The sequence below is a fragment of the Dendrobates tinctorius genome, unplaced genomic scaffold, assembly GCF_039654945.1.
Source record: "Dendrobates tinctorius isolate UK_male_01 unplaced genomic scaffold, ASM3965494v1 ptg000057l, whole genome shotgun sequence".
Classification (NCBI taxonomy): domain Eukaryota; kingdom Metazoa; phylum Chordata; class Amphibia; order Anura; family Dendrobatidae; genus Dendrobates; species Dendrobates tinctorius.
Window position 1 is genome coordinate 29,893,098 of NW_027361725.1, and position 26,903 is coordinate 29,920,000.

Consider the following 26,903-nt stretch of genomic DNA (forward strand, 5'->3'; position numbering starts at 1 on the left):
GGGTATCCGAGGGGGGGGTGACTGTGCAATAAAAGCATGCAACGCTGCACTTGTGCTGTGTCCCAGGGGTTGGATCCCCCACCAAAGTATTAGTACAGCTCAGTAATATGTGGGATACCTTTTAATGCTTTGATAAAGCTCGACTACTGCAATATAAAGCTTTTAGGGCCGTAGTTATAACACAAGTGGAATGTGATTAACGCTGGAGATGATCTGAGGCCTATGTCCAGCACACGGCTGCATTATATATACATCTTTACTCATTGCTGCCCTCATGTGGCCACATGCAGTCATTACATATTATAAGAAAACTGAGCAGCATTTGTCTTGCTGCTGTCGCTCTGTGACCGATGCGATACAAGCGTGCGTTCTACCTTTAATCTCATGTTTCTATCTAGTACTCATTTATCGTACAAAGTGATTGCTCAGGAGACACAAACTGTGTAGAGAAAAAACACTAAAATAGAGTAAAAAAATGAGGTTTCAGGCACAAATATTGAGTTTAATTTGAAATGTAAAAATTCACAAACCAATAGAAATGTCATTACAGTATGTACTTAATTACGTATCTGCATATTCTGAGAAATAAAGTGGGAGCAGAGACGACAAAGCCGGAATTCATTTTATTTGATGCACAGATAAATCTGGATTTTTGCAAATAAAAGGAAACTTCTTCCTAGAGATGTACCACACAACACCTCTGGGTAGTGCCGCAGTAAGAATTAAGTCGGGCATATATATTTGGACCACTGCTCCCTCCCCAGTTCTTTATTATGTACTGCCCAATTCTAAGGGCATGTTCACACGGACTACATTTCTGAAACAAAATCCCTATGCATTTTGCCTATTGATGCGATGAAAATCGTAATCCAGCAAATTTTTTTTTTTAACATCACTTACGGGTTGATTTTCTTTGGACTCGCCCATTGTGAAATGACGCGACTTCTTTACAATAAGAGCGTGTGCCGATCGATTAAGTTGGGAGAGCCCCTTTATTCTTACACCTGACCCCTTTAATTGTGCGCGTCCTCTCCGGACTACTTACATGGAAGAGACTGCTGAAGACAAGAAAGGCTACGCTGACAACATCAAACTTTAAGTCTGGGACAGAAGTCCCAAAAAGTCAACGGATCTGGATTTATCACCCGCTCCTGGTTTTGCCTTACAAATCCTGAATGTGTGACCGTGGCCTTATACAGAGCAATGAGACCATGATACAGATGGAGGCATGGAGAATATATATATACTATCCATCAATATACAATGATACAGATCTCTTCTCAGTGCTTTCCACCCGCCCCGGGCACGTAGAGGGGTCCGTTACTGCGGACACTTCCATGTCCTTTTCCATAGGATCAGGAGCTAAACCACATAGACAGGTGCAAATGTTCCGACTTGGTCAGTTCTACCACAGGCACCAAGGCCAGGCAGGGGGAATTCTCCCCCCAAACTTCTCTTAGGATCTCTGGCAGCTCTGAAAAAAAAGAAACGTGATTAAATACAAACAGTTCCATGTATTCTTTACAACCGGCATCAATTTTTTTTTTTATATACTTTTTGAATTTTTCAATGAAAAGAGAATTTTCAAACCATAAAATCCAAAATGACTGTAAATCTAAGGTTCCCTTCTTCTATTTATTCGCCTGTATACAGTCGAGCACGTGTTAGATGAAAGACCCCCAACCGTACTGATGCCAGTGATGTGTGCTATCAGCTTATCGGGTCTCCAAACAGCAGATGGTGGGAAAAAGAAAGATCAGGCATGTTAAATCTCAACATGCAAATATGAGGCCGTTCATTTTGGGTCAGAAGAACTATGGCCAGTCTGAAAATAGATGTTCATACAAGGACCATGAGACTCGGAAGTGTGAATCTGTGTCATTCGTCATCTCTGTCCCCATTGGGGCTCACAATTCCCTATCAGTATGTCTTTGGAGTGTGGGAGGAAACCGGAGAACCCGGAGGAAACCCACGCAAACATGAGGAGAACATACAAACTCCTTTCCATGATGGGATTTGAGCCCAGGACTCCAGCGCTGCAAGGCTGCAGTGCTAACCACTGAGCCGCCGTGCTGCCCTATATACAGTACAGTGCTAACCACTGAGTCGCCGTGCTGCCCTATATACAGTACAGTGCTAACCACTGAGCCGCCGTGCTGCCCTATATACAGTACAGTGCTAACCACTGAGTCGCCGTGCTGCCCTATATACAGTACAGTGCTAACCACTGAGTCGCCGTGCTGCCCTATATACAGTACAGTGCTAACCACTGAGTCGCCGTGCTGCCCTGTATACAGTACAGTGCTAACCACTGAGCCGCCTTGCTGCCCTATATACAGTACAGTGCTATCCACTGAGCCGCCATGCTGCCCTATATACAGTACAGTGCTATCCACTGAGCCGCCTTGATGCCCTATATACAGTACAGTGCTAACCACTGAGTCGCCGTGCTGCCCTATATACAGTACAGTGCTAACCACTGAGCCACCGTGCTGCCCTATATATAGTAGTGCTAGTGCAGTGCTAACCACTGAGCCACCGTTCTGCCCTATATATAGTACAGTGCTAGTGCAGTGCTAACCACTGAGCCACTGTGCTGCCCTATAAATAGTACAGTGCTAACCACTGAGCCACAGTGCTGCCCTATATATAGTACAGTGCTAACCACTGAGCCACCGTGATGTCCTATATATAGTGCAGTGCTAACCACTGAGCCACTGTGCTGCCCTATAAATAGTACAGTGCTAACCACTGAGCCACCGTGCTGTCCTATATATAGTACAGTGCTAACCACTGAGCCACAGTGCTGCCCTATAAATAGTACAGTGCTAACCACTGAGCCACTGTGCTGCCCTATAAATAGTACAGTGCTAACCACTGAGCCACTGTGCTGTCCTATATATAGTACAGTGCTAACCACTGAGCCACAGTGCTGCCCTATAAATAGTACAGTGCTAACCACTGAGCCACTGTGCTGCTCTATAAATAGTACAGTGCTAACCAGTGAGCCACTGTGCTGTCCTATATATAGTACAGTGCTAACCACTGAGCCACAGTGCTGCCCTATAAATAGTACAGTGCTAACCACTGAGCCACTGTGCTGTCCTATATATAGTACAGTGCTAACCACTGAGCCACCATGATGCGCCGTACAGTCTGACGGTGTCCACAGGACATCTTTTTTTTAATCGCTCACAGAGTTTCCGCCGATGCCTCAGCAGCCAATTTTCATTCTTACATTTGCCTTTCTTCCTCGAGCCAAATTTTTATTTTTTCGCCGACAGCCATACAAGGGCGTGTTTTTTGTGGGACGAGATGAAGTTTGAATGCCACCATCCATTTTCCCATATAATATACTGAAAAGAGGGGAAATAATTCAAATGGGATGAAAGGGTGAAAAAAAAAAAGCAATTCCACCATTGTTTTCTTGAGGGTTTGTTTTTACAGTCTTCATTTCTTGTTAAAATGACCTGGAAACGGGATTCTTCTGGTCCACAGATTATGCAGGTTACAAACTTGTACACATTTATTTTTTATTTCATTTACATGATGGAAAAAAAATGTAGAAGTTTGTATTTAAAAAAAAAAACAAAAAAAAACACTGTTGCCAATTTTTGAGACCCCTAAAGTTTTTATTTTTCAGTTAGGGCTCGTTTCTATGTGTAACAAGCAGTTATTGGTGCCAATTTGGGGTATATACGGTGTTTTCAATGCTTTTTATTGCATTTCTTTATGGAGGGGTGGTGACAGATTTTTTTTGCTTACGGTTATTTACCTTATGGGTTAAATAAGTTTATATTTTGATATATATCAGACAGTGTGGAATTGGCAACACTACATATGTTTAGATATTTTAATATTTATTTTAACTTCTTCATTTTTAATGAGGGGAAAAAGGGCAATGAAAATGTTTATTTTCTGTTTTTATATTTTTTAAATCTTTTGACTTTTTTTTTTAACTTGCGATGTTTCGACTGCTTATACTATATTCTGCTATACCACAGTCTCACAGTATATACCCTGTTTCCCCGAAAGTAGGACCCCCCCGAAAGTAAGACAGGGTGGGGGTTACGGGGGGGTCCTTCAATGTAAGGCCTCCCCCGAATGTAAGGCAGGGTTGGGGGCCGCTGTGAAATGTAAGGCCCTTACCTTTGGGCCGCCGCTGTCCCCCATTGGGTCCCCAGGCTCCAGAGGTGTCCTAAGGTGCAGCTGGGCGGGTCCAGCGCTCATGGGGTTAACTCGCCGTGTTAACCCCGCAATCCGCCCAGCTCAACAGCTCATTGGCCGCCCCTGTTCCCCACGTCACCGCCGGCCCCCGGCTCGAGCACTGATTGGTCCAGCAGCTTGGGCTGTAATTGGCCGCCCCAGCCCCACGTCACCACTGTTTCCCTGCTGATTGGCACAGCGTTCCCTGCAGCACAGGCCTTCCGCACCCACAGCCGCACCGCAGAGGAAAACGTCCAGCATTTAAAAACCAAGTAGGGAAACATGTACTGTATAGGGTATGGGGCTGTGTGCAGTGGGATACGGCACTGTTATGGGGTGTGGGGCTGTGTGCAGTGGGATACGGCACTGTTATGGGGTGTGGGGCTGTGTGCAGTGGGATACGGCACTGTTATGGGGTGTGGGGCTGTGTGCAGTGGGATACGGCACTGTTATGGGGTGTGGGGCTGTGTGCAGTGGGATACGGCACTGTTATGGGGTGTGGGGCTGTGTTCAGTGGGATACGGCACTGTTATGGGGTGTGGGGCTGTGTGCAGTGGGATACGGCACTGTTATGGGGTGTGGGGCTGTGTGCAGTGGGATACGGCACTGTTATGGGGTATAACAGCATGTTAATAAATGTTAATTTATTGGTTAAAAAGAAATTGTCATTTTTTTTCGGCTAATGTAAGACCTCCCCCGAAAGTAAGACAGGGTGGGACTTTTTGGGGTAAAATTAATGTAAGACAGGGTCTTACTTTCGGGGAAACACGGTAGTAAAATCTCCCTTCTCCTCTGGCTGAGCTTCACAGGAGGACCAAGATGGCAACGATGGGGGCGTCCATCTGCCATAGTAAGTCTTGGGTGTCTTGTGATCACGTAGTGGGGGGCTCATAGGAGCTACGGCAAGAGTGCACACTGCACAGCCAAACGCTTCATTTAACTGCTGCTGTCACAGATCGACAGCTGTATTGAAATGTTACAGTGTGGGTCGGCGCTCAGATACCCACTGTGTTACATCGCCAGCATCAGTGTCCTGTGCCCTCCTCCATGCACACAGACCCCAGTTCATCACCGGCATCTGCATCCTGTGCCCCCTCCATGCACACAGACCCCAGTTCATCACCGGCATCTGCATCCTGTGCCCCCTCCATGCACAGAGACCCCAGCTCATCACCGGCATCCGCATCCTGTGCCCCCTCCATGCACACAGACCCCAGTTCATCACCGGCATCTGCATCCTGTGCCCCCTCCATGCACACAGACCCCAGTTCATCACCGGCATCTGTATCCTGTGCCCCCTCCATGCACACAGACCCCAGCTCATCACCGGCATCCGCATCCTGTGCCCCCTCCATGCACATGGACCCTAGCCCATCAACGGCATTAGCAACCTATGTCTCCTCCACCATGTACATGGACCCTTGCTCATCACCAGCATTAGCATCCTGTGCCTCCTCCATGCATATGGACCCCAGCCCATCACCAGCATCCTGTGCCCCCTCCATGCACACAGGCCCCAGTTCATCACCGGCATCTGCATCCTGTGCCCCCTCCATGCACACAGACCCCAGTTCATCACCGGCATCTGTATCCTGTGCCCCCTCCATGCACACAGACCCCAGCTCATCACCGGCATCCGCATCCTGTGTCCCCTCCATGCACATGGACCCTAGCCCATCAACGGCATTAGCAACCTATGTCTCCTCCACCATGTACATGGACCCTTGCTCATCACCAGCATTAGCATCCTGTGCCTCCTCCATGCATATGGACCCCAGCCCATCACCAGCATCCTGGGCCCCCTCCATGCACACGGACCCTAGCCCATCAACGGCATTAGCATCCTATGTCTCCTCCATGCACACAGACCCCAGCCCATCACCAACATCCTGTGCCTCCTCCATGCACACGGACCCTAGGCCATCAACGGCATTAGCAACCTATGTCTCCTCCATGTACACGGACCCTTGCTCATCACCAGCATTAGCATCCTGTGCCTCCTCCATGCATATGGACCCCAGCCCATCACTAGCATCAGCATCCTGGGCCCCCCCCATGCACATGGACCCTAGCCCATCAACGGCATTAGCATCCTATGTCTCCTCCATGCACACAGACCCCAGCCCATCACCAGCATCCTGTGCCTCCTCCATGCATATGGACCCTAGCCCATCAACGGCATCAGTATCCTGTGCCTCCTCCATACATATGGACCAAGCCCATCACCAGCATCCTGTTCCCCTCCATGCACACGGACCCTAGCCCATCAACGGCACTAGCATCCTATGTCTCCTCCATGCACACAGACCCCAGCTCATCACCAGCATTAGCATCCTGTGCCCCCTCCATGCATATGGAACCTAGCCCATCAACGGCATCAGTATCCTGTGTCTCCTCCATGCATATGGACAAAGCCCATCACCAGCATCAGTATCCTGTGCCTCCTCCATGCATATGGACAAAGCCCATCACCAGCATCAGCATCCTGTGCCCCCTCCATGCACACGGACCCTAGCCCATCAACGGCATTAGCATCCTATGTCTCCTCCATGCACACAGACCCCAGCTCATCACCAGCATTAGCATCCTGTGCCCCCTCCATGCATATGGACCCTAGCCCATCAACGGCATCAGTATCCTGTGTCTCCTCCATGCATATGGACAAAGCCCATCACCAGCATCAGTATCCTGTGCCTCCTCCATGCATATGGACAAAGCCTATCACCAGCATCAGCATCCTGTGCCCCCTCCATGCACACGGACCCTAGCCCATCAACGGCATTAGCATCCTATGTCTCCTCCATGCACACAGACCCCAGCTCATCACCAGCATTAGCATCCTGTGCCCCCTCCATGCATATGGACCCTAGCCCATCAACGGCATCAGTATCCTGTGTCTCCTCCATGCATATGGACAAAGCCCATCACCAGCATCAGTATCCTGTGCCTCCTCCATGCATATGGACAAAGCCCATCACCAGCATCAGTATCCTGTGCCTCCTCCATGCATATGGACAAAGCCCATCACCAGCATCAGCATCCTGTGCCCCCTCCATGCACACGGACCCTAGCCCATCAACGGCATTAGCATCCTATGTCTCCTCCATGCACACAGACCCCAGCTCATCACCAGCATTAGCATCCTGTGCCCCCTCCATGCATATGGACCCTAGCCCATCAACGGCATCAGTATCCTGTGTCTCCTCCATGCATATGGACAAAGCCCATCACCAGCATCAGTATCCTGTGCCTCCTCCATGCATATGGACAAAGCCCATCACCAGCATCAGTATCCTGTGCCTCCTCCATGCATATGGACAAAGCCTATCACCAGCATCAGCATCCTGTGCCCCCTCCATGCACACGGACCCTAGCCCATCAACGGCATTAGCATCCTATGTCTCCTCCATGCACACAGACCCCAGCTCATCACCAGCATTAGCATCCTGTGCCCCCTCCATGCATATGGACCCTAGCCCATCAACGGCATCAGTATCCTGTGTCTCCTCCATGCATATGGACAAAGCCCATCACCAGCATCAGTATCCTGTGCCTCCTCCATGCATATGGACAAAGCCCATCACCAGCATCAGTATCCTGTGCCTCCTCCATGCATATGGACAAAGCCCATCACCAGCATCAGTATCCTGTGCCTCCTCCATGCATATGGACAAAGCCTATCACCAGCATCAGCATCCTGTGCCCCCTCCATGCACACGGACCCTAGCCCATCAACGGCATTAGCATCCTATGTCTCCTCCATGCACACAGACCCCAGCTCATCACCAGCATTAGCATCCTGTGCCCCCTCCATGCATATGGACCCTAGCCCATCAACGGCATCAGTATCCTGTGTCTCCTCCATGCATATGGACAAAGCCCATCACCAGCATCAGTATCCTGTGCCTCCTCCATGCATATGGACAAAGCCCATCACCAGCATAAGTATCCTGTGCCTCCTCCATGCATATGGACAAAGCCCATCACCAGCATCAGCATCCTGTGCCCCCTCCATGCACACGGACCCTAGCCCATCAACGGCATTAGCATCCTATGTCTCCTCCATGCACACAGACCCCAGCTCATCACCAGCATTAGCATCCTGTGCCCCCTCCATGCATATGGACCCTAGCCCATCAACGGCATCAGTATCCTGTGTCTCCTCCATGCATATGGACAAAGCCCATCACCAGCATCAGTATCCTGTGCCTCCTCCATGCATATGGACAAAGCCCATCACCAGCATCAGTATCCTGTGCCTCCTCCATGCATATGGACAAAGCCTATCACCAGCATCAGCATCCTGTGCCCCCTCCATGCACACGGACCCTAGCCCATCAACGGCATTAGCATCCTATGTCTCCTCCATGCACACAGACCCCAGCTCATCACCAGCATTAGCATCCTGTGCCTCCTCCATGCATATGGACCCCAGCCCATCACTAGCATCAGCATCCTGGGCCCCCCCCATGCACATGGACCCTAGCCCATCAACGGCATTAGCATCCTATGTCTCCTCCATGCACACAGACCCCAGCCCATCACCAGCATCCTGTGCCTCCTCCATGCATATGGACCCTAGCCCATCAACGGCATCAGTATCCTGTGCCTCCTCCATACATATGGACCAAGCCCATCACCAGCATCCTGTTCCCCTCCATGCACACGGACCCTAGCCCATCAACGGCACTAGCATCCTATGTCTCCTCCATGCACACAGACCCCAGCTCATCACCAGCATTAGCATCCTGTGCCCCCTCCATGCATATGGAACCTAGCCCATCAACGGCATCAGTATCCTGTGTCTCCTCCATGCATATGGACAAAGCCCATCACCAGCATCAGTATCCTGTGCCTCCTCCATGCATATGGACAAAGCCCATCACCAGCATCAGCATCCTGTGCCCCCTCCATGCACACGGACCCTAGCCCATCAACGGCATTAGCATCCTATGTCTCCTCCATGCACACAGACCCCAGCTCATCACCAGCATTAGCATCCTGTGCCCCCTCCATGCATATGGACCCTAGCCCATCAACGGCATCAGTATCCTGTGTCTCCTCCATGCATATGGACAAAGCCCATCACCAGCATCAGTATCCTGTGCCTCCTCCATGCATATGGACAAAGCCTATCACCAGCATCAGCATCCTGTGCCCCCTCCATGCACACGGACCCTAGCCCATCAACGGCATTAGCATCCTATGTCTCCTCCATGCACACAGACCCCAGCTCATCACCAGCATTAGCATCCTGTGCCCCCTCCATGCATATGGACCCTAGCCCATCAACGGCATCAGTATCCTGTGTCTCCTCCATGCATATGGACAAAGCCCATCACCAGCATCAGTATCCTGTGCCTCCTCCATGCATATGGACAAAGCCCATCACCAGCATCAGTATCCTGTGCCTCCTCCATGCATATGGACAAAGCCCATCACCAGCATCAGCATCCTGTGCCCCCTCCATGCACACGGACCCTAGCCCATCAACGGCATTAGCATCCTATGTCTCCTCCATGCACACAGACCCCAGCTCATCACCAGCATTAGCATCCTGTGCCCCCTCCATGCATATGGACCCTAGCCCATCAACGGCATCAGTATCCTGTGTCTCCTCCATGCATATGGACAAAGCCCATCACCAGCATCAGTATCCTGTGCCTCCTCCATGCATATGGACAAAGCCCATCACCAGCATCAGTATCCTGTGCCTCCTCCATGCATATGGACAAAGCCTATCACCAGCATCAGCATCCTGTGCCCCCTCCATGCACACGGACCCTAGCCCATCAACGGCATTAGCATCCTATGTCTCCTCCATGCACACAGACCCCAGCTCATCACCAGCATTAGCATCCTGTGCCCCCTCCATGCATATGGACCCTAGCCCATCAACGGCATCAGTATCCTGTGTCTCCTCCATGCATATGGACAAAGCCCATCACCAGCATCAGTATCCTGTGCCTCCTCCATGCATATGGACAAAGCCCATCACCAGCATCAGTATCCTGTGCCTCCTCCATGCATATGGACAAAGCCCATCACCAGCATCAGTATCCTGTGCCTCCTCCATGCATATGGACAAAGCCTATCACCAGCATCAGCATCCTGTGCCCCCTCCATGCACACGGACCCTAGCCCATCAACGGCATTAGCATCCTATGTCTCCTCCATGCACACAGACCCCAGCTCATCACCAGCATTAGCATCCTGTGCCCCCTCCATGCATATGGACCCTAGCCCATCAACGGCATCAGTATCCTGTGTCTCCTCCATGCATATGGACAAAGCCCATCACCAGCATCAGTATCCTGTGCCTCCTCCATGCATATGGACAAAGCCCATCACCAGCATAAGTATCCTGTGCCTCCTCCATGCATATGGACAAAGCCCATCACCAGCATCAGCATCCTGTGCCCCCTCCATGCACACGGACCCTAGCCCATCAACGGCATTAGCATCCTATGTCTCCTCCATGCACACAGACCCCAGCTCATCACCAGCATTAGCATCCTGTGCCCCCTCCATGCATATGGACCCTAGCCCATCAACGGCATCAGTATCCTGTGTCTCCTCCATGCATATGGACAAAGCCCATCACCAGCATCAGTATCCTGTGCCTCCTCCATGCATATGGACAAAGCCCATCACCAGCATCAGTATCCTGTGCCTCCTCCATGCATATGGACAAAGCCTATCACCAGCATCAGCATCCTGTGCCCCCTCCATGCACACGGACCCTAGCCCATCAACGGCATTAGCATCCTGTGTCTCCTCCATGCACACAGACCCCAGCTCATCACCAGCATTAGCATCCTGTGCCCCCTCCATGCATATGGACCCTAGCCCATCAACGGCATCAGTATCCTGTGTCTCCTCCATGCATATGGACAAAGCCCATCACCAGCATCAGTATCCTGTGCCTCCTCCATGCATATGGACAAAGCCTATCACCAGCATCAGCATCCTGTGCCCCCTCCATGCACACGGACCCTAGCCCATCAACGGCATTAGCATCCTATGTCTCCTCCATGCACACAGACCCCAGCTCATCACCAGCATTAGCATCCTGTGCCCCCTCCATGCATATGGACCCTAGCCCATCAACGGCATCAGTATCCTGTGTCTCCTCCATGCATATGGACAAAGCCCATCACCAGCATCAGTATCCTGTGCCTCCTCCATGCATATGGACAAAGCCCATCACCAGCATCAGTATCCTGTGCCTCCTCCATGCATATGGACAAAGCCCATCACCAGCATCAGCATCCTGTGCCCCCTCCATGCACACGGACCCTAGCCCATCAACGGCATCAGTATCCTGTGCTTCCTCCATGCATATGGACAAAGCCCATCACCAGCATCAGCATCCTGTGCCCCCTCCATGCACACGGACCCTAGCCCATCAACGGCATTAGCATCCCATGTCTCCTCCATGCACACAGACCCCAGCTCATCACCAGCATTAGCATCCTGTGCCCCCTCCATGCATATGAACCCCAGCCCATCACCAGCATCCTGTGCCCCCTCCAAGCACACGGACCCCGTCCCATTAATCCTAGGTACATATATTGGTAGTAAAGGGTTAATAGGAGAGTTAGCATTAGAGTAGTGCATGCTGCGATGTTTTACTACTTGCGTCCATCCACTCTGTGTGATATGTATGTGTGGACTGTTTGGTAGAAGGACAGCAAAACAGACCAAAAATGTTCCTGTCTGAACGAGCTTGTAGACTTACTAATAGCTGATTGTTATCGCACCTTGCGGTGGTCCAATCTGGCGTATACTCCAGCCCGTGCATGGGAACGTACGCCATGCCGATGGGCACATATTGAGCCACGGACATTGCTGGAAAGAGATGTCGGCACTTGGTGGCCATTCCCCGAGCATCCCGCGTACGCTCAGCATTGCATATGGCTTTTCCTTGTGCATGGGACTATTTATTTCTGAGCAGCAGGAAAAGTCTAAAAAAATAATAATAATTAAAAAAAATAGAAATCTGGCCCAAGAGAGGCCGCACAGTGGGAAGAGACACGGTGCTCGGCAGCCGCACTGAGCACACCAGTTCCAGCGAGCGGAGGATCGCGGTGTAATGATAATCTCCTTAGAAAGAGGATTTTTGTGTTGTGCTTTATTAATTCAAGGCCTGATGGGGATATTAGCGGCTCTTGAAATTGGAAAGGCCGGGAGCACTGCAATTTGCTGAATCCCAAAATGTTCCAAATGAGCAGATAAACAGCAGCAATAATTGGGCTTTATTAAATCACGGAGTCGTTCATTACAAGTTTCCCAGCTGTACCAGCGAGGGGGGCGAGGAGGGCGAGGAGGGAGCGCAGGGCTAAACGTACCGTCCTGTAATGGAAATGTGGGGGGCCCCCAAATAATCAATGCGGGCCGCCACTGTTCACAGCTCCCTGGGAGGGGGGTGCGCAGGTAACTACTCATCTTCTCCATAGACGGCAGGTTGTGCCGGCACATTCCTTATCTAATACTCGCACTAAATACCTACAAGACATCCACAAAGAAAGCACGATTTGCACTTATCATTTTTCTTGTGAAAGCCAAAATTGAGCTTTTCCTTACTCTTTTGTTGCGTTGAATGCTTGTTTTTATTGGGAGTCGAGATGTAGTGAGACACTAATTTACCAGATTATTTTTTTTTTCAGCTTTCAAAATTAAAAAAATAAACCTTATAAAAAAGTAATATTTGGTTTGTGCCGTCATAAACGGTGACGCCTAATAGCTTTTTTTTTCTGGCATTTCATTTGCCTTTTCCTAGTCTCCGCATTCCTTGCCATTTTTTTATGATGGGAAAAATAATGTGAGATTTCAACATTTCAGACTTTTGTGGACACGGCCATAATAAATGATCGTTGTTTAGATTTTTTTTTTCTAAATGTATATACAGTGGTCACTTAAATGTATTTAATTTTTATATTTAGAATTTTTTTTTTTTAGTCCCCCTTGGGGACTGGAATAAATAATGACAATCACTTATATAGTGCACTGGCGGCCATAGGCACCCTGAAATCATTTTGCAGGTTAGAGAGATTTGATGGGATGATAAAGGGGCCCCTGGACATCTCAGGAGTGGGATCAGCTCCCGAGCCCACTCCATTCACGTGCACCAGACATTTGCCATATGTACCATATACTGCGGATGTTGGGCAGGACGTAATGAAAAGGGCTATGACATCTCACTACTAACGCCACATTCACCTCTAATATACCAGTGCCTAGTCTGGCACACAGGACTAACACATACATTCTCATTATATAATATTTTACAGTGTTAAGATGGCTTCTGATGGCTTAAAAGGAATCTGTCACCAAATTTTCGCTACTGCATCTGAGTGAAGCATGATATAGGGGCAGAGACCCTGATTCCAGTTATGTGTCATTTACTGGGCTGCATGCTGCAGTTTTGATAAAATCACTGCTTTATCTGCTGCAGATCTAGCAGTTCTCTAAATGCTGAGCAGTGTATAACCCCGCCCACACCAATGAGTCGCAGCTTTGTTGTGTACACTGTACATAGGCAGAAAGCTGCTAGTCCGTGGAGGGGGCGGGGTTATACTACCTGGTAGTTACAGGAACCAAAACCTTTGTAGAGTAAAGTGGGCAATACACTTTCAATACATTTTGGCCAAACCCAACATTGGAATTGAAAGTTGGTCATAGTTACATGAATGCAAATTTCCAAAAAGATGGGGGAACACCGTAGGAAAAAGGGAGGAAAGTGATAAAGCGCTAAAGAAGGCTGTAGTCCTTTTATTTTCAGGGATGGTGGAGGTCATGGCAGTGAGACCCCTGAGATCAAAGGAATTGTATATGAGTAATAAGCCATCAATGCGTTTGGGAATAGCCCTTTAAGTGTCATTTGAATACCCACAATGCAGTGCTCTCTGTAAATGTAATGCAAACTCAGCACAATACAAGTAAAGCAATCCCGTTGCAAAGCTGCTCAACATTTTACCTTACAATACTACGAGAAAGAGATTTTACGGCGAGCACCAAAAATCAGCATTTCTCAGTCGCGCCATTTGGGGACACATGAACCAGGAGACGGAGACGTCCTAAAGTTGTCCCTGGGGTGTGAAAACCAATGCCAACCCTGCAACCGGAAGAATAGCATCCCTGAACACAAAGGTGAGGGTGCCACAAAGATGTGGACAGAAGACTAAGTAGCGGCCCGGTGGAATAGATGAAAAGATGCCTAGAGGAGCAAGACCCAAGGGGCGGCTTCAACCCTGCAAGGGGAGCCAGCCATCCTAGCATAGACCGACCTTCCTCATCGGCTGATCCAAACCAGAGCATAATGGTAGCTCTAGAGGCAGAATGACCTTTGTCAGAGCATATTGGGATGACCCACGAGGCAATCGAATGTCCAAATAGAGCTGTCAGAAAGACGGGTAGCTCTGCACCGCTCTGACTACGTCAGATTGTTCGCGCTGCTGATTATTGAAGACGACAATTTCAGAAAATTAATTAGACATATGGTTTATTCGACGCGTTTTGAAGTATAATATACCTCTTCCTCAGGAAAAAGCAATCCAGGAACACATAGACTATTTTCCACTGCAAGTGGTTTGACGACCCGTGGATCCGCAGCAGCTGAGCAACACAATTCTATAGATCAGCATAACCTGCTATTGTTAATTCTGAATGTTTATCAGATAAGACCCTATTGCGCTATTTAGACTCCAGGCTATCTTCGTCAGATTGTGTGAGAACCTCTCAGGAGAACAATCGCCTCCAACTCCTCGCCTGCTCTGAGATCTAGGTCAGTGCCTAACCATCCAAAGAGAAGACCGGTCCGACACTCAGACACCTATCTGCCTTCAGCCGACACCGAAGAGGCCTGGTGAAACAGGCGAGGTATCATCTGCTGGGGAGCAGCCAACGTTTTTGTGAAGTTGTATTATTAGTGTCAGCCTTCAGGTAGCAGCATACTAACCCGTGGTTCGGTGCTCACCCTTGACGCAACCAAGAAACACCTTTTTTTGCATGTCTCTAGCGTTGCAATTTGAAGAACCCAGTCTATCGGCCACATAGGTAATCCCAATTTTTCTGGACGGAAGCCCTGTAAACCGATATCTGTGGCTCTTTTGATTATCCGGCCTGGCATGACATCACATGCGACAAACCATTGGGATGAGGTCAAGCCAGGCCGGATAATCAAAAGAAGAGCAGCGGATGCCACCAAGTAGAAGGCGGCTCTCGCGTGTTCGGTCCAGTGACCACAGATTTCTGACATGGCCAATGGACTAGGTCCTGCAAATTGATATCAGCATCTCTAGTTGTCATCAGGTGTTTCCAAATGAATAATCCAATCATCTGCCTGGTTATTCGGCCATATGCCCCATCTCACACATGGCTCTTTGGTTTGTCTCATAGGACTCTGGACACATAATCTAACAGGTAAAACCTTAGAACTAACCCTATAGAAACTGTATCAGAAAAAGAAAAATGAAAGAACTGGATTTTATAGGTAATGGTGTTTTTTCCACATTGCTAATATTTAGCGTTATGTTTCTTTTCTAAAGGGATAAGTATGTGAAGACTTGGAATAAATCTAAATCTCATCAAAATAGGTAATGGACGCACCTCAGTAGCTGACATCAACTTATTAATAACCTTTACCAAAAAGATATGAGATAATGATCTCTCCTCCCTCACACAGGCACCGGGAGAGCGACACACTGCAATACTACGTCATGCGGGAGAGTCAGCACCCTCCAGATACTACTAACACTGCTCCTCCGCTACACAGCTTACACACATCCATACACCAACCAGGGAGCAAAACGATCCCTTCTCTTGTGCAAACAGGTCCTGTTTCGTCACCGATAGCACAATATGCTACCGATTCAAAACTGACCGCTGCCTCCATCAGTGATTGATGGCCGCTAGGTGGCTGTAAAGCACTAGTGAGGAACAGAGAGAGGCCAAGCTCAAGAATATACTGGGCTCGAAGTCAGTAGTACATCTGTTGTGTCGTCTGATACAAAAGCCCAGGAGACCTGTCATGGAAATTTAATTTCTTAAAAGCTAATCTGCCATCAGAATGTGGCAGCTGCCATAGTAAATACTAAGAAAATAAAATCTAGAAATGTTGGGATCAACAAGATTCAAACTATCTCATTTTCCCCTTTTTGCAATACTAACAAAATTGCAAAATACTTAATTTATCCAAAATGGCGTTTCAGCCAGAAAAATCACTGCAAAGGGCTGTCCACTACGTGTCTCCCTTACATCTAATCTGCTGTCCAGTGCCTGTTGTCAAGTGTCATCTGTCCCTAGCAGCAGATGGTGAAACAGATAAGAGGAAGCGTGTGTCTCTGCTCCTGCTCTCCTGTCTGTTATACAGCACACAGATGTGAGCTTTCAGTCCAGGTCAGGCATGTTATTGTACAATGGCATAGCAATGCATGCTGGGAAGTGAGGGCAATAAAGCTCCAGCACCAATAGTGCCGGCAGTATTCTGATGAAGAGGAATAACCCATTGAAAAAGTGTAAGAGAATATGGACTGTGTATGAGAATATGGGAAAAGAGGGCAGAAACAACATATTTTTCTAAGGTTTGGTGAGAAAGGAGAGGTAGGTTTAAGTATTTAGGAATATTACAAGTGCTCTTAATTAGACATCAATGAGGAGAAGCACTGGAGAGGAGAAGAACTGGAGAGGAGAACTGGAGAGGAGAAGGACTGGAGAGGAGAAGGACTGGAGAGGAGAAGGACTGGAGAGGAGAAGGACTGGAGAGGAGAAGGACTGGAGAGGAGAAGGACTGGAGAGGAGAAGGACTGGAGAGGAGAAGAACTAGAGAGGAGAAGAACTGGAGAAGAGAAGCACTGGAGAGGAGAAGCACTGGAGAGGACAAGCACTAGAGAGGAGAAGCACTGGAGAGGAGAAGCACTGGAGAGGAGAAGCACTGGAGAGGAGAAGCACTGGAGAGGAGAAGAACTCGAGAGGAGAAGAACTAGAGAAGAGAAGAACTAGAGAAGAGAAGAACTAGAGAAGAGAAGAACTAGAGAAGAGAAGAACTGGAGAAGAGAAGAACCGGAGAGGAGAAGAACTGGAAAGGAGAACTGAAGAGGAGAAGAACTGGAGAGGAGAAGAACTGGAGAGAAGAACTGGAGAGGAGAAGAACTGGAGAGGAGAAGAACTGGAGAGGAGACAAAGAGCAGATAGTTTGCTATCTGGGTATACAGTGTTAGCGAATACGCACAATGGTGCTCACCTGGGATTGAGGCTGCTACAGACCCTCAAGGAGGTTGAGATATACGCTGGAGAAAAATGGGTTGATCTGCACTGCCGTGAAGAAATAAGAGATACAGACTCCAAGTACTGGTGTTTATTTCGTTAACGCGTTTCGAAGTTTTCAACTTCTTCATCAGGTGGTTTGTCCCTATAAAGAAGTTGAAAACTTCGAAACACGATGACCGATAAACCGCCAGTACTTGGAGTCCGTATCTTTTATTTCTTCACAGCAGTGCAGATTAACCCATTTGGCTCTAGTTTATATCTTAAATAGACATGGTTTACTACTTGTTTTAGGGCTGGGAAGCCACTCTATAAGCATGAACGGCATGACTCCATAATGCGACTGGCAAACTCAGTGAAGTTATAGACAGACCAGACGCCAGATTACAGCTGCTCTGTTCTGTAAGGCTGCATGGAGGTCTATACTATTAGTCGGCTCCATCACATAAAGGTTGAGTGTTGGTCACACATACATCGCAGAACATAGAAAAAATAGGAAATAAGCAGGACTTTACATAATGTCGCATGTAGTATATCTGAGCACTCACTCACCTGCTATTAAGCCCTGTAATTGTACAGCGTCGCTACGGTGGAAAACTCGGCAGCACATTGGAACGAGAGAGGAATCTGTGGGAAATTCACTGGAGACTTCATAAAGAACAGTCTTCACCATTTGGCGAACATTACTCCAGTCCAATGGATCAGGATGAGGTGCGTGAACAGAAATGGACAGTACAAGGGAGGCGCACGTCTCACAGCTGGATACAGAGCCATGGAGGGTGACCTGGAATCCGCGACTTTTCTCAGTCACTGATATATTTCTTCTGCCGTTGGGATCACTGACAGCAGCCATGACATGCCACTCCACCACAGCGCCACGTGGGAGCCTGGGCACCACAGCCACCGTAAGGGCTGCCTGGGCATCCTAGAGGGAAAATACAGGTGTAAGAGCAGTGGTGCATAGTAATAAAATTATAGAGTATAAAAGAGGCACAACCACATAAATACGACATTATATGCAATTTATGTTCTTGTTCCTCATAGTCACATCAGACCCATTGCTATTGTAAACAAAGAGGCTAAACCTGATATGTCTGCATTCAGACCTGGTTGGCCTTCATCTGCACTTGCTTTTTCTGGTTTCATGGGAGCGATCCAGAAATGCTCAGGTACGGATTGCACTTAAAGTGGTCTTGCTTTTAATGTATCTAGGAGGCCGTAGAGTAGGACCCTCCACATGAGATTGCCTTGGCGCGGCGGGGTGGCTCAATTGAATTGATCAATTTTTTTGCCAAATATCTCATTTTGAATACAGTTAGATATTATGTGCATATGCACTTCATGTTATGCGTTCTAACCTTAAGCAGCGCTGGCTTCTTTTCTTTGTTTCCATTGCTATTGTACACTGCTAGGAAAAACAAATCTACAGACGACACTATAGGAATATAGCGGCATTTGTCCCTTATGTTAATAAAAAAAAACCTTATATTGTTCAGTATATATTATTTCCCACGCCTCTATATTAAAAAGAGCAGTGGACTGCATTATTTCATATAGCCCAAAAAATACATGAACCCAATGATGGCCTACAGGATGCTCTCTTGGCCTCCATTTGGAGAACTGCGGACTAGGGATATGTTTGTTGTATGTGTCAGGATCTTTCCCAAAATCAGGCCTTGCAAAACGCAATGTAAAAGCTGATCAATGAAAATTTCAGGACTATACCTCATTTTCAGCAGCAGATTCCCATGCTTCCATGGCGCGGCGTATGTAGGAGATCTGAGTCACGTAGCAATGGGCAACCAGAACATGACCGATGGAAGTGCCAGGACTGATCGCAACCAAGACCTTGCCAACATGGTGCAGGGAGAGACGGCTCTGTGCCACAATTCCTCCAGGAATAAGCTGCATGGTGCACGGTATTAGCGCAATCTGTCCTGCGCAGAAAACCGCACCACCAACCTTAAATGGAAGCAGAACATCAGCTTTCAGAATGCCGTCCACATGCCGATTCACTGATCGCTAATTATGAGCAAAATCCAAAAGTGCAATCAAATATTATTTTTCGAAAGCAAAGTCTTATTCAGTGTAGGATCAGAAGCACATGGGCAGTCCCCCTGTTAATCCATGGGATCGTCCTTTTCAGGGACAGGCAAACAATAGCAATAAGAATAACACTCCATTCAAAAGATGGCTGGTTATCCATAATCTCGTAGTGTAAGCAGGCTGCCGATCACTTGACGAACGGGCAAAACACTCATTGAATCGCTGAAAAAATCTTTGGGTTTGCACAAAAGTTCATCGTCTAGGGCAGCACAATATCCTGTGTAAGAAACATAGATGTTTGTGATAACTCACCGTAAAATCCTTTTCTCCGAGACGCTCATTGGGGGACACAGAGACTGTGGGTGTATGCTTCTGCCGCTAGGAGGCTGACTCTAAGTGAAAAAAAGAGGTTAGCTCCTCCGCAGTATAGACCCTCGCCCCTATTGCCGGTGGAAATCAGTTTGGTACCAAAGCATTAGGAGGACAACAAAATCAACCTCAATACAGGTACAACATGTCCAAAGGAAAACACCACCCTTATATCAAATAAGTAGACACATATTAATTTAAACAAAACAAGAGCCAACTGGCTATCAGGGTGGGTGCTGTGTCCCCCAATGAGCGTCTCGGAGAAAAGGATTTTACGGTGAGTTATCACAAAAATCCATGCTTCTCCTTCGCCTCATTGGGGGACACAGAGACTGTGGGACGTCCTAAAGCAGTCCCTGGGTGGGAGTTAACTCACTGATCCAAGCTACATGCACCTCTTGTTTAAAGGTGCGCCACCGCTGCTTGGTGAATCCTTCTACCCAGGCTCGCATCCGCTGAGGCCTGAGTATGGATATTGTAATGTTTGGCAAATGTGTGCAGGCTGGACCAGGTTGCTGTCTTGCAAACCTGTTCTGTCGAAGCCTGATGCCGAAGCGCCCACTGCCCGAGTAGAGTGCACACTGATTCCTGCTGGAATCGGCATGCCTCTAATGCGGTAGGACTCTTGAATAGTCAAACGAATCCATCTGGCTATGGTCGATTTTGAGGCAGCGAGTTCCTTCCTGCGCCCTTCGGGGAGCACGAACATCGTGTCCGTCTGACGAAAGGGTGCCGGTCTCGACACGTACCTCCGGAGGGCTCTTACCAGGTCTAACGTGTGAAGAGCCTTTTCCACACGGTGCACCGGTGCTGGACAAAATGAAGGCAAGACAACATCTTCATTAATGTGAAAAGAGGACATGACCTTTAGCAGAAAAGGAGGGGCTGGTCTGAGCACCACCTTATCCTTATGGAAAGTGATGAACGGAGCTCGGCAGGATAGGGCCGCCAGCTCTAAAACCCGCCTGATAGAAGTGATGGCCACTAGGAACACCACTTTCCAGGAAAGGTACCTCAAAGAGACATCCTGAAGCGGTTCAAAAGGAGCTTCCTGCAGAAAACTTAGGACGAGGTTAAGGTCCCAGGCGTCCATAGGCGCCTTATAGGGAGGTACAAAGTGGGAGACTCCCTGGATGAAAGTCTTCACCTGCAAATTGGTAGCAATTCTGCGCTGGAACAGGACGGATAAGGCCAATATTTGTCTCCTGAGGGAACTTGGGGCCAAGCCCGAGTCTAGCCCTGACTGGAGGAAAGCCAAGATGTTGGGGATCGAGAATCTCAGCGGAGAAACACTGCGGCCTCGACACCAAGCGAAGAACACCTTCCAGGTGTGGTGGTAAATTCGTGCTGAAGCAGGCTTCCGGGCGCTAATCATTGTAGCGACCACCTTGCTCCCGAACCCTGCCTGGGTTAGAATCCAAGATTCAACGGCCATGCCGTCAAACACAGGGCCCCTGAGTTCGGGTGGCAAATCGGCCCTTGAGAGAGTAGATCCGGGCGCTCTGGTAGGTGCCAAGGGACGTCGGCGAGCAGCAGCATTAGATCTGCGAACCACGCTCGACGGGGCCAATCTGGGGCCAGAATTGCCTGGACCCCTTCCGTCTTGATCTTCTTGATGACTCTCGGAAGTAGTGGTAGCGGGGGAAATAGATATGGGAGGCGAAACTAGTTCAATAGATATGGGAGGCGAAAATGGTTCCATGGCAGAACCAACGCATCCACAGCGATTGCCTTCGGGTCCCTGGCCCGAGCGACATATGTGGGCACCTTGGCGTTCACTCTGGAAGCCATCAAGTCCACATCCGGAGTTCCCCACCGTTGACAAATCTGCTGAAAGACCTCGGGATGTAGAGACCACTCTCCGGACCCAAGACCCTCCCGGCTGAGAAAGTCTGCCGCCCAGTTTTCCACGCCAGGGATGTGAACTGCCGAAATCACCGAGTGGTTTGCTTTGGCCCACTGAAGAACGTGCCCCACCTCGCGCATGGTTGCTCTGCTGCGAGTGCCCCCTTGGTGATTTATGTAAGCCACCGCCGTCGAATTCGGACAGGGCGGCTTGCTAGAAAGTGATGAAACTTCTGCAGTGCCAGCCGGATTGCTCGTATCTCCAATAAACTGATCGGGAGGCGTGCCTCCTGTGGCGACCACCGTCCCTGGGTTGTGTGGTGGTGAAACACCGCTCCCCAGCCGAGGAGACTGGCGTCAGTTGTCACCACCAGCCAATGGTCTGGGGGAAAGGGTTTCCCCTGGGTCAGAGAGGAACTGGTTATCCACCATCCGAGCGACTGCCTGACCTGAGAGGACAGACGACACCGCCGATCGAGCGTGAAAGGGTTCTTGTCCCAGGCTGACAAAAGGGCGTGCTGCAGGGGGCGAAGATGGAACTGGGCGAAAGGTATTGCTTCCATTGCTGCCACCATTTTCCCTAGAATCCTCATCCCAGATCGGATGGTATGAGGGACTGGTTGGCGAAGTGTCCGGACTCCCTGCCGGAGAGCTAGTACCTTTTCCTGAGGGAGAATCACCAATCCTTGGCAAGTGTCGAAGATCATTCCTAAGAAGGAGATCTTCTGAACTGGCACAAGGGATGACTTCTTCGCATTGACCAACCACCCTAAGCGGGTAAGAGTATCCAGCGTGATGCTGACATTTTCCTCACATGCCCGTATTGGCGGGCCCTTGACCAAGAGGTTGTCCAGATAAGGGACGACGACTATGCCTCGAGAATGCAGTATGGCCATGACAACTGCCATAACCTTTGTGAAAACTCTGGGAGCCGTGGCTAGCCCGAACGGTAGCGCTACAAACTGGAAATGTCGACCGTTGATGGCGAAGCGTAGGAACCTCTGATGAGGAGGAAAAATGCAGATATGCATCTTGGATGTCTATTGAGGCCAAGTATTCTCCCTGCTCCATGGCCGATATGACTGAATGGAGAGACTCCATCCGGAAATGTCTGATCCTGATGAATCTGTTCAGAAGCTTCAGGTCCAACACAGGCCTGACAGACCCGTCCTTTTTGGGAACCGCAAAAAGGCTGGAATAGAAACCCTGAGCGCCCTTTCGCGTTCCGGTACTGGAATAATGACTGTGCTGGAGCAAGTTGATAGCTCCCAATAGAGCCCTGGCCTGGGCATCTACCCTGGGAAGCCGGGAAAGATAAAATCGTCTTGGGGGGTCTCTGATAAATTCCATTTTGTAACCTGAGGACACCAATTCTTTTACCCATGCGTCGTGAGCGACGTTGGCCCAGACGTGGTGAAAACAGAGTAGGCGGCCGCCCACCTTGCTGGTGTCGTCTGGTAAAGACCTTGAGTCATTTGGCCGATGATCTTTGGGATCTGGATCCCCTCGATCTGGCCTGTGGAGCACGCATTCTCCCAAATGGGTTGGCTCTATATGAGACCTGCCGCTAACCTATCCTGGTTGGGGCAGCCTGAGGTGGCAGAATTTGGCCCCGTAGTCCACCCGGGGTTGCGAAAAGCCCGAAAACGTGCCTGAACCTTGTGACGAAAAATCGGTTTAACCTTTTGTTCAGGGAGAAACCCGCTCTTTCCTCCTGTGGAGTCTGAGATAAGTTGATCCAACTTTTCCCCAAATAGGCAGCCGTACTGATAAGGCAGGGAAGTCAAGGACTTCTTGGAAGTAGAATCGGCTCGCCATGTCCTCAACCACAGGGCTCTTCTGATAGAAATTGCATTGGCGGCAGCAAGTGCCGAACAATTTGCCGCATCCAAAGATGCATTAATTACATAGTCTCCGGCCATCGCCATCTGACCTGCGACCTCCGAAATCTCTGCAGGTAGATCCTGCTCCTGCGTGACCTTGTTTAATGTTTCTGACCATGATATCATAGCCTTAGCTACCCATGTTGCTGCGAACGAGAGAGCGAGTGCAGACCCTGACAACTCATATACTGAACGAGCTAGGCTCTCAATAAGGCGGTCCGTGGGATCCTTAATCGAGGAAACAGTAGGGACAGATAACAGGGTCTTAGTGGTCAGGCGTGAAAACCGGAGGATCCACTATCGGGGATTCCATCCATTTTTCACGGAGGTCCGGAGCAAACGGATACCTCGTTTCGAGTGCTTTTTGACCCGAGAAACGCCGGTCTGGACGTTCTCTGTGCTGCTGGCACTATGTCCTCAAACTCAGGGTGAGAAGAAAAAAATTCTGTGCGGCCGCTTCACTCGTTTAAATGCCTCCTTATGCCCAGTAGCCGCTGCGGGATCATCCTCGATCCCCAGGGTCTGATTGACGGCTTCTATGAGGCTGTCCACTGTTTCACGTGACCCTGGAGTGTCCAGGTCAAGGGGCTCGTCTGAGTCGCAATCTGAGGTCTGCTCGCTATCAACCACTGGTGACGGGGAGCGAGAAGCAGAGCTTACGGATGCCAAGGCACCGGATGGACTGGGCGACACTGTGTGGATTCGTTTCCTCCGGGTCTGCCTGGAGTGAGAGCGGCCCCTGCAGGCCGGAGGCTCTAGTGAGGTGGAGGTTCCCTCTAAAGGCGGCGAGACACTGTCCCTGCCCCTATCTGGGGCTTGAAGGGACTCTATTGCTCTCATAAGCGACGCCATGGACTGTGACAGTGATCGGGCCCACTCCGGGGGATTTGACACATTGGTCGCGGTCGCAGGGAAGGGCTCCTGGGTGCGTTCGGATTCGCAGGCTTTGCATAAACGCTTGCTCTGCGCCTGCGGAAATGCAGCCCGACAAGAGAAGCATGCAGCGTAAAAGAACGTGTGCGTCTTTGCCTTTTCGGACATGCTGTATCTGTCCGCTGCTGGGGATATGGGGAGGAGGTAGCACCTCGTTTTTCCCTGTAGTGTGGCCTCTCGGGCAGCACTTACCCCAGTCCTGCGCCCCCCCCCGACCTGGATCCTTTAAATCGCGCGCCAACATCTGTGGCGCGCGCCAGCCTGTAAAAACCGCTCTAGGGGCGGTACTTCCACGCTCCGAAGCCGGGGCCTCAATTTCTCCCCTACCTGACTGGGGGGGGAGGCGCGGTACAAAAAAATGCGCTACTGACCGGCGCGGCGTTCCTGACCCAGGCTGCTGCCTGACGGATTGCGCCCTCTCTTGCATGGCTAGTGGTCGCGCTGTGGGCTCCAGCCCGAAGTATTCGCAGGAGCCCTCCCAGACCCTCTCCTCACCGATGATCCTCTTCAGCCTGAGCGCAGGTATGTGAGGGGGTCTTTGATAAAAAATGAGGACGGTGCAGGGACCCTAGCTCCATCTAACCCCTTCAGGGGGTGAGGAGAGTGACCGTCCACCACCTTGCAGCACTGCAGTCTGAGCATTGGTGGAGAAGTGGGGGCCGCACGGACTAGTCTTGTGCCTCTGTACAGCCCATGGTTTCAATACACAACGCGGGAGAGGATACGTGGAGGGACACTCGCACGTGCTCGCCCGTTGTTAGTTTGGGGAAATCGGACCCTTTCAATAGGATCCGTTGCACCTGTCATATCTTCATGGGAAAAAGATGAAAAAAGTCTGGAGAGAAAAACCAGACGTGTGCCTCCATGGACACTAAGCAAAAAACTGATTTCCGCCCGCAATAGGGGCGAGGGTGTATACTGCGGAGGAGGAGCTAACCTCTTTTTTTCACTTAGTGTCAGCCTCCTAGCGGCAGAAGCATACACCCAGTCTCTGTGTCCCCCAATGAGGCGAAGGAGAAAGATGTGTGCTGCCGAGAGCAATGCCAGCCCATCCGCACTGGATGAATCATTAAAGAGTCAGCGCGCATCGCTTACCCTGGACTGCCAGTGCACACAGAATGTTTACCACCGCCAGATATGTTGGAGGCATCATTTAATTTCCCTGAGATGCAATCAGAGGAAGGTCTGTTATTAAAGAGGTTTTCCAGTTTGGAAAACCCCTATCCCCGGCTGCCATTTATCTTAAAAAAACACACACAAAAACAAAATGTTCTTTACTCACCCTTCCCAGGTCCAACCATAAGTCTCCACCATTGCTCCTGGTGTCTTATCAGCAGCGCTGACGTCATGATAACAGCACTGCAGCCAATCTGTGAGCTCAGCAGTTCTGAGAGGCTTGTGCTGTCTAATTTGGCGGAGCTACTAAGCTCACTGATTGGCTTCAGCCAATAACAGACTAGGAGCAAGTGTGCTAGACCTGGAAGGGTGAATAAAGCACAGTTTTTGGAGGCTTTATGAACAATCTGCAATTGGGGAGACAGAGATTTCCTCATAATTGGAAACCTATTTACGGAAGAAACGTAACCCATGAGATTATACATAACAGCAGAGCTACTGAGCGCTAAATCGCTAACGTCGTGTTCACCGCCTGCATCAATAGCGGATGAATGGGACTGATGCACAAAGCTCATACACATGTAGAGTCGCCCCACGAGGAAGCTCATCCTCAGCCACTAATACATTTATTGGGCTTAGTAATTATTACCACCATTGGGACGGGGTGTAGGTTACATCACACACAATATACATGGCATTGGCTTCAGAGGTAAGATTTCATTACACGAGCACTAGATTTCATCCTTTATTCCCATTTAAAACTCTCTATAGAAAAAGAGTTAAAAAGTATCCTAAATGTTAATTAATGCATCCATAACCATGAACTGCGGCCTTTATTTGCATACGTCTGCAATGAACGTCAATCCCGCACAGCAGGGATTACCAATAGCAAATGCCACCTGGCTGCCCTGTTAGGACAGAAATCCTCCAATTTCTTCCTGTGTGACCCCACATAGATGAGCTGTCTGTAACTAAGGCTGCTCCACATCAATACCCAATAACTGGAATCCAGCTGATAAATGCAGCGCCGCGCCTGCAGAGCTCGCTCTTATCCCAGGGTCACAGGGCAGCCAATACTCAATATGGAGGCCGGCATGTCCCCTTCATCTACTGCAGGGGAGAGTGGGCATCTCTGTGCATACTGAGTGACACCGAGCCCGCTCTCCTGAAGGGCGTCAGTCATCTGATGGTGATGACAGGGGACAAAGCACACAGTGCCGCCGTCATGGGCACAGGAGC

At 49.5% G+C, this 26,903-nt stretch overlaps 1 protein-coding gene across 1 annotated transcript in view; it reads right to left on the minus strand.

Moving 5' to 3' along the window:
* Positions 1–476: 476 nt before the first annotated feature.
* The window catches only part of DPH6 (diphthamine biosynthesis 6), a 121,522-nt gene continuing 95,095 nt past the window's right edge, over positions 477–26,903 (minus strand). The window contains exons 13-15 of the mRNA XM_073577869.1: positions 19,198–19,434; positions 18,025–18,397; positions 477–1,474 (exon numbers count right to left, since the gene is read on the minus strand). Coding sequence (XP_073433970.1) covers positions 1,356–1,474; positions 18,025–18,397; positions 19,198–19,434 — 729 coding nt within the window. The 3' untranslated portion in view covers positions 477–1,355. The remainder of the gene's footprint in view (positions 1,475–18,024; positions 18,398–19,197; positions 19,435–26,903) is intronic.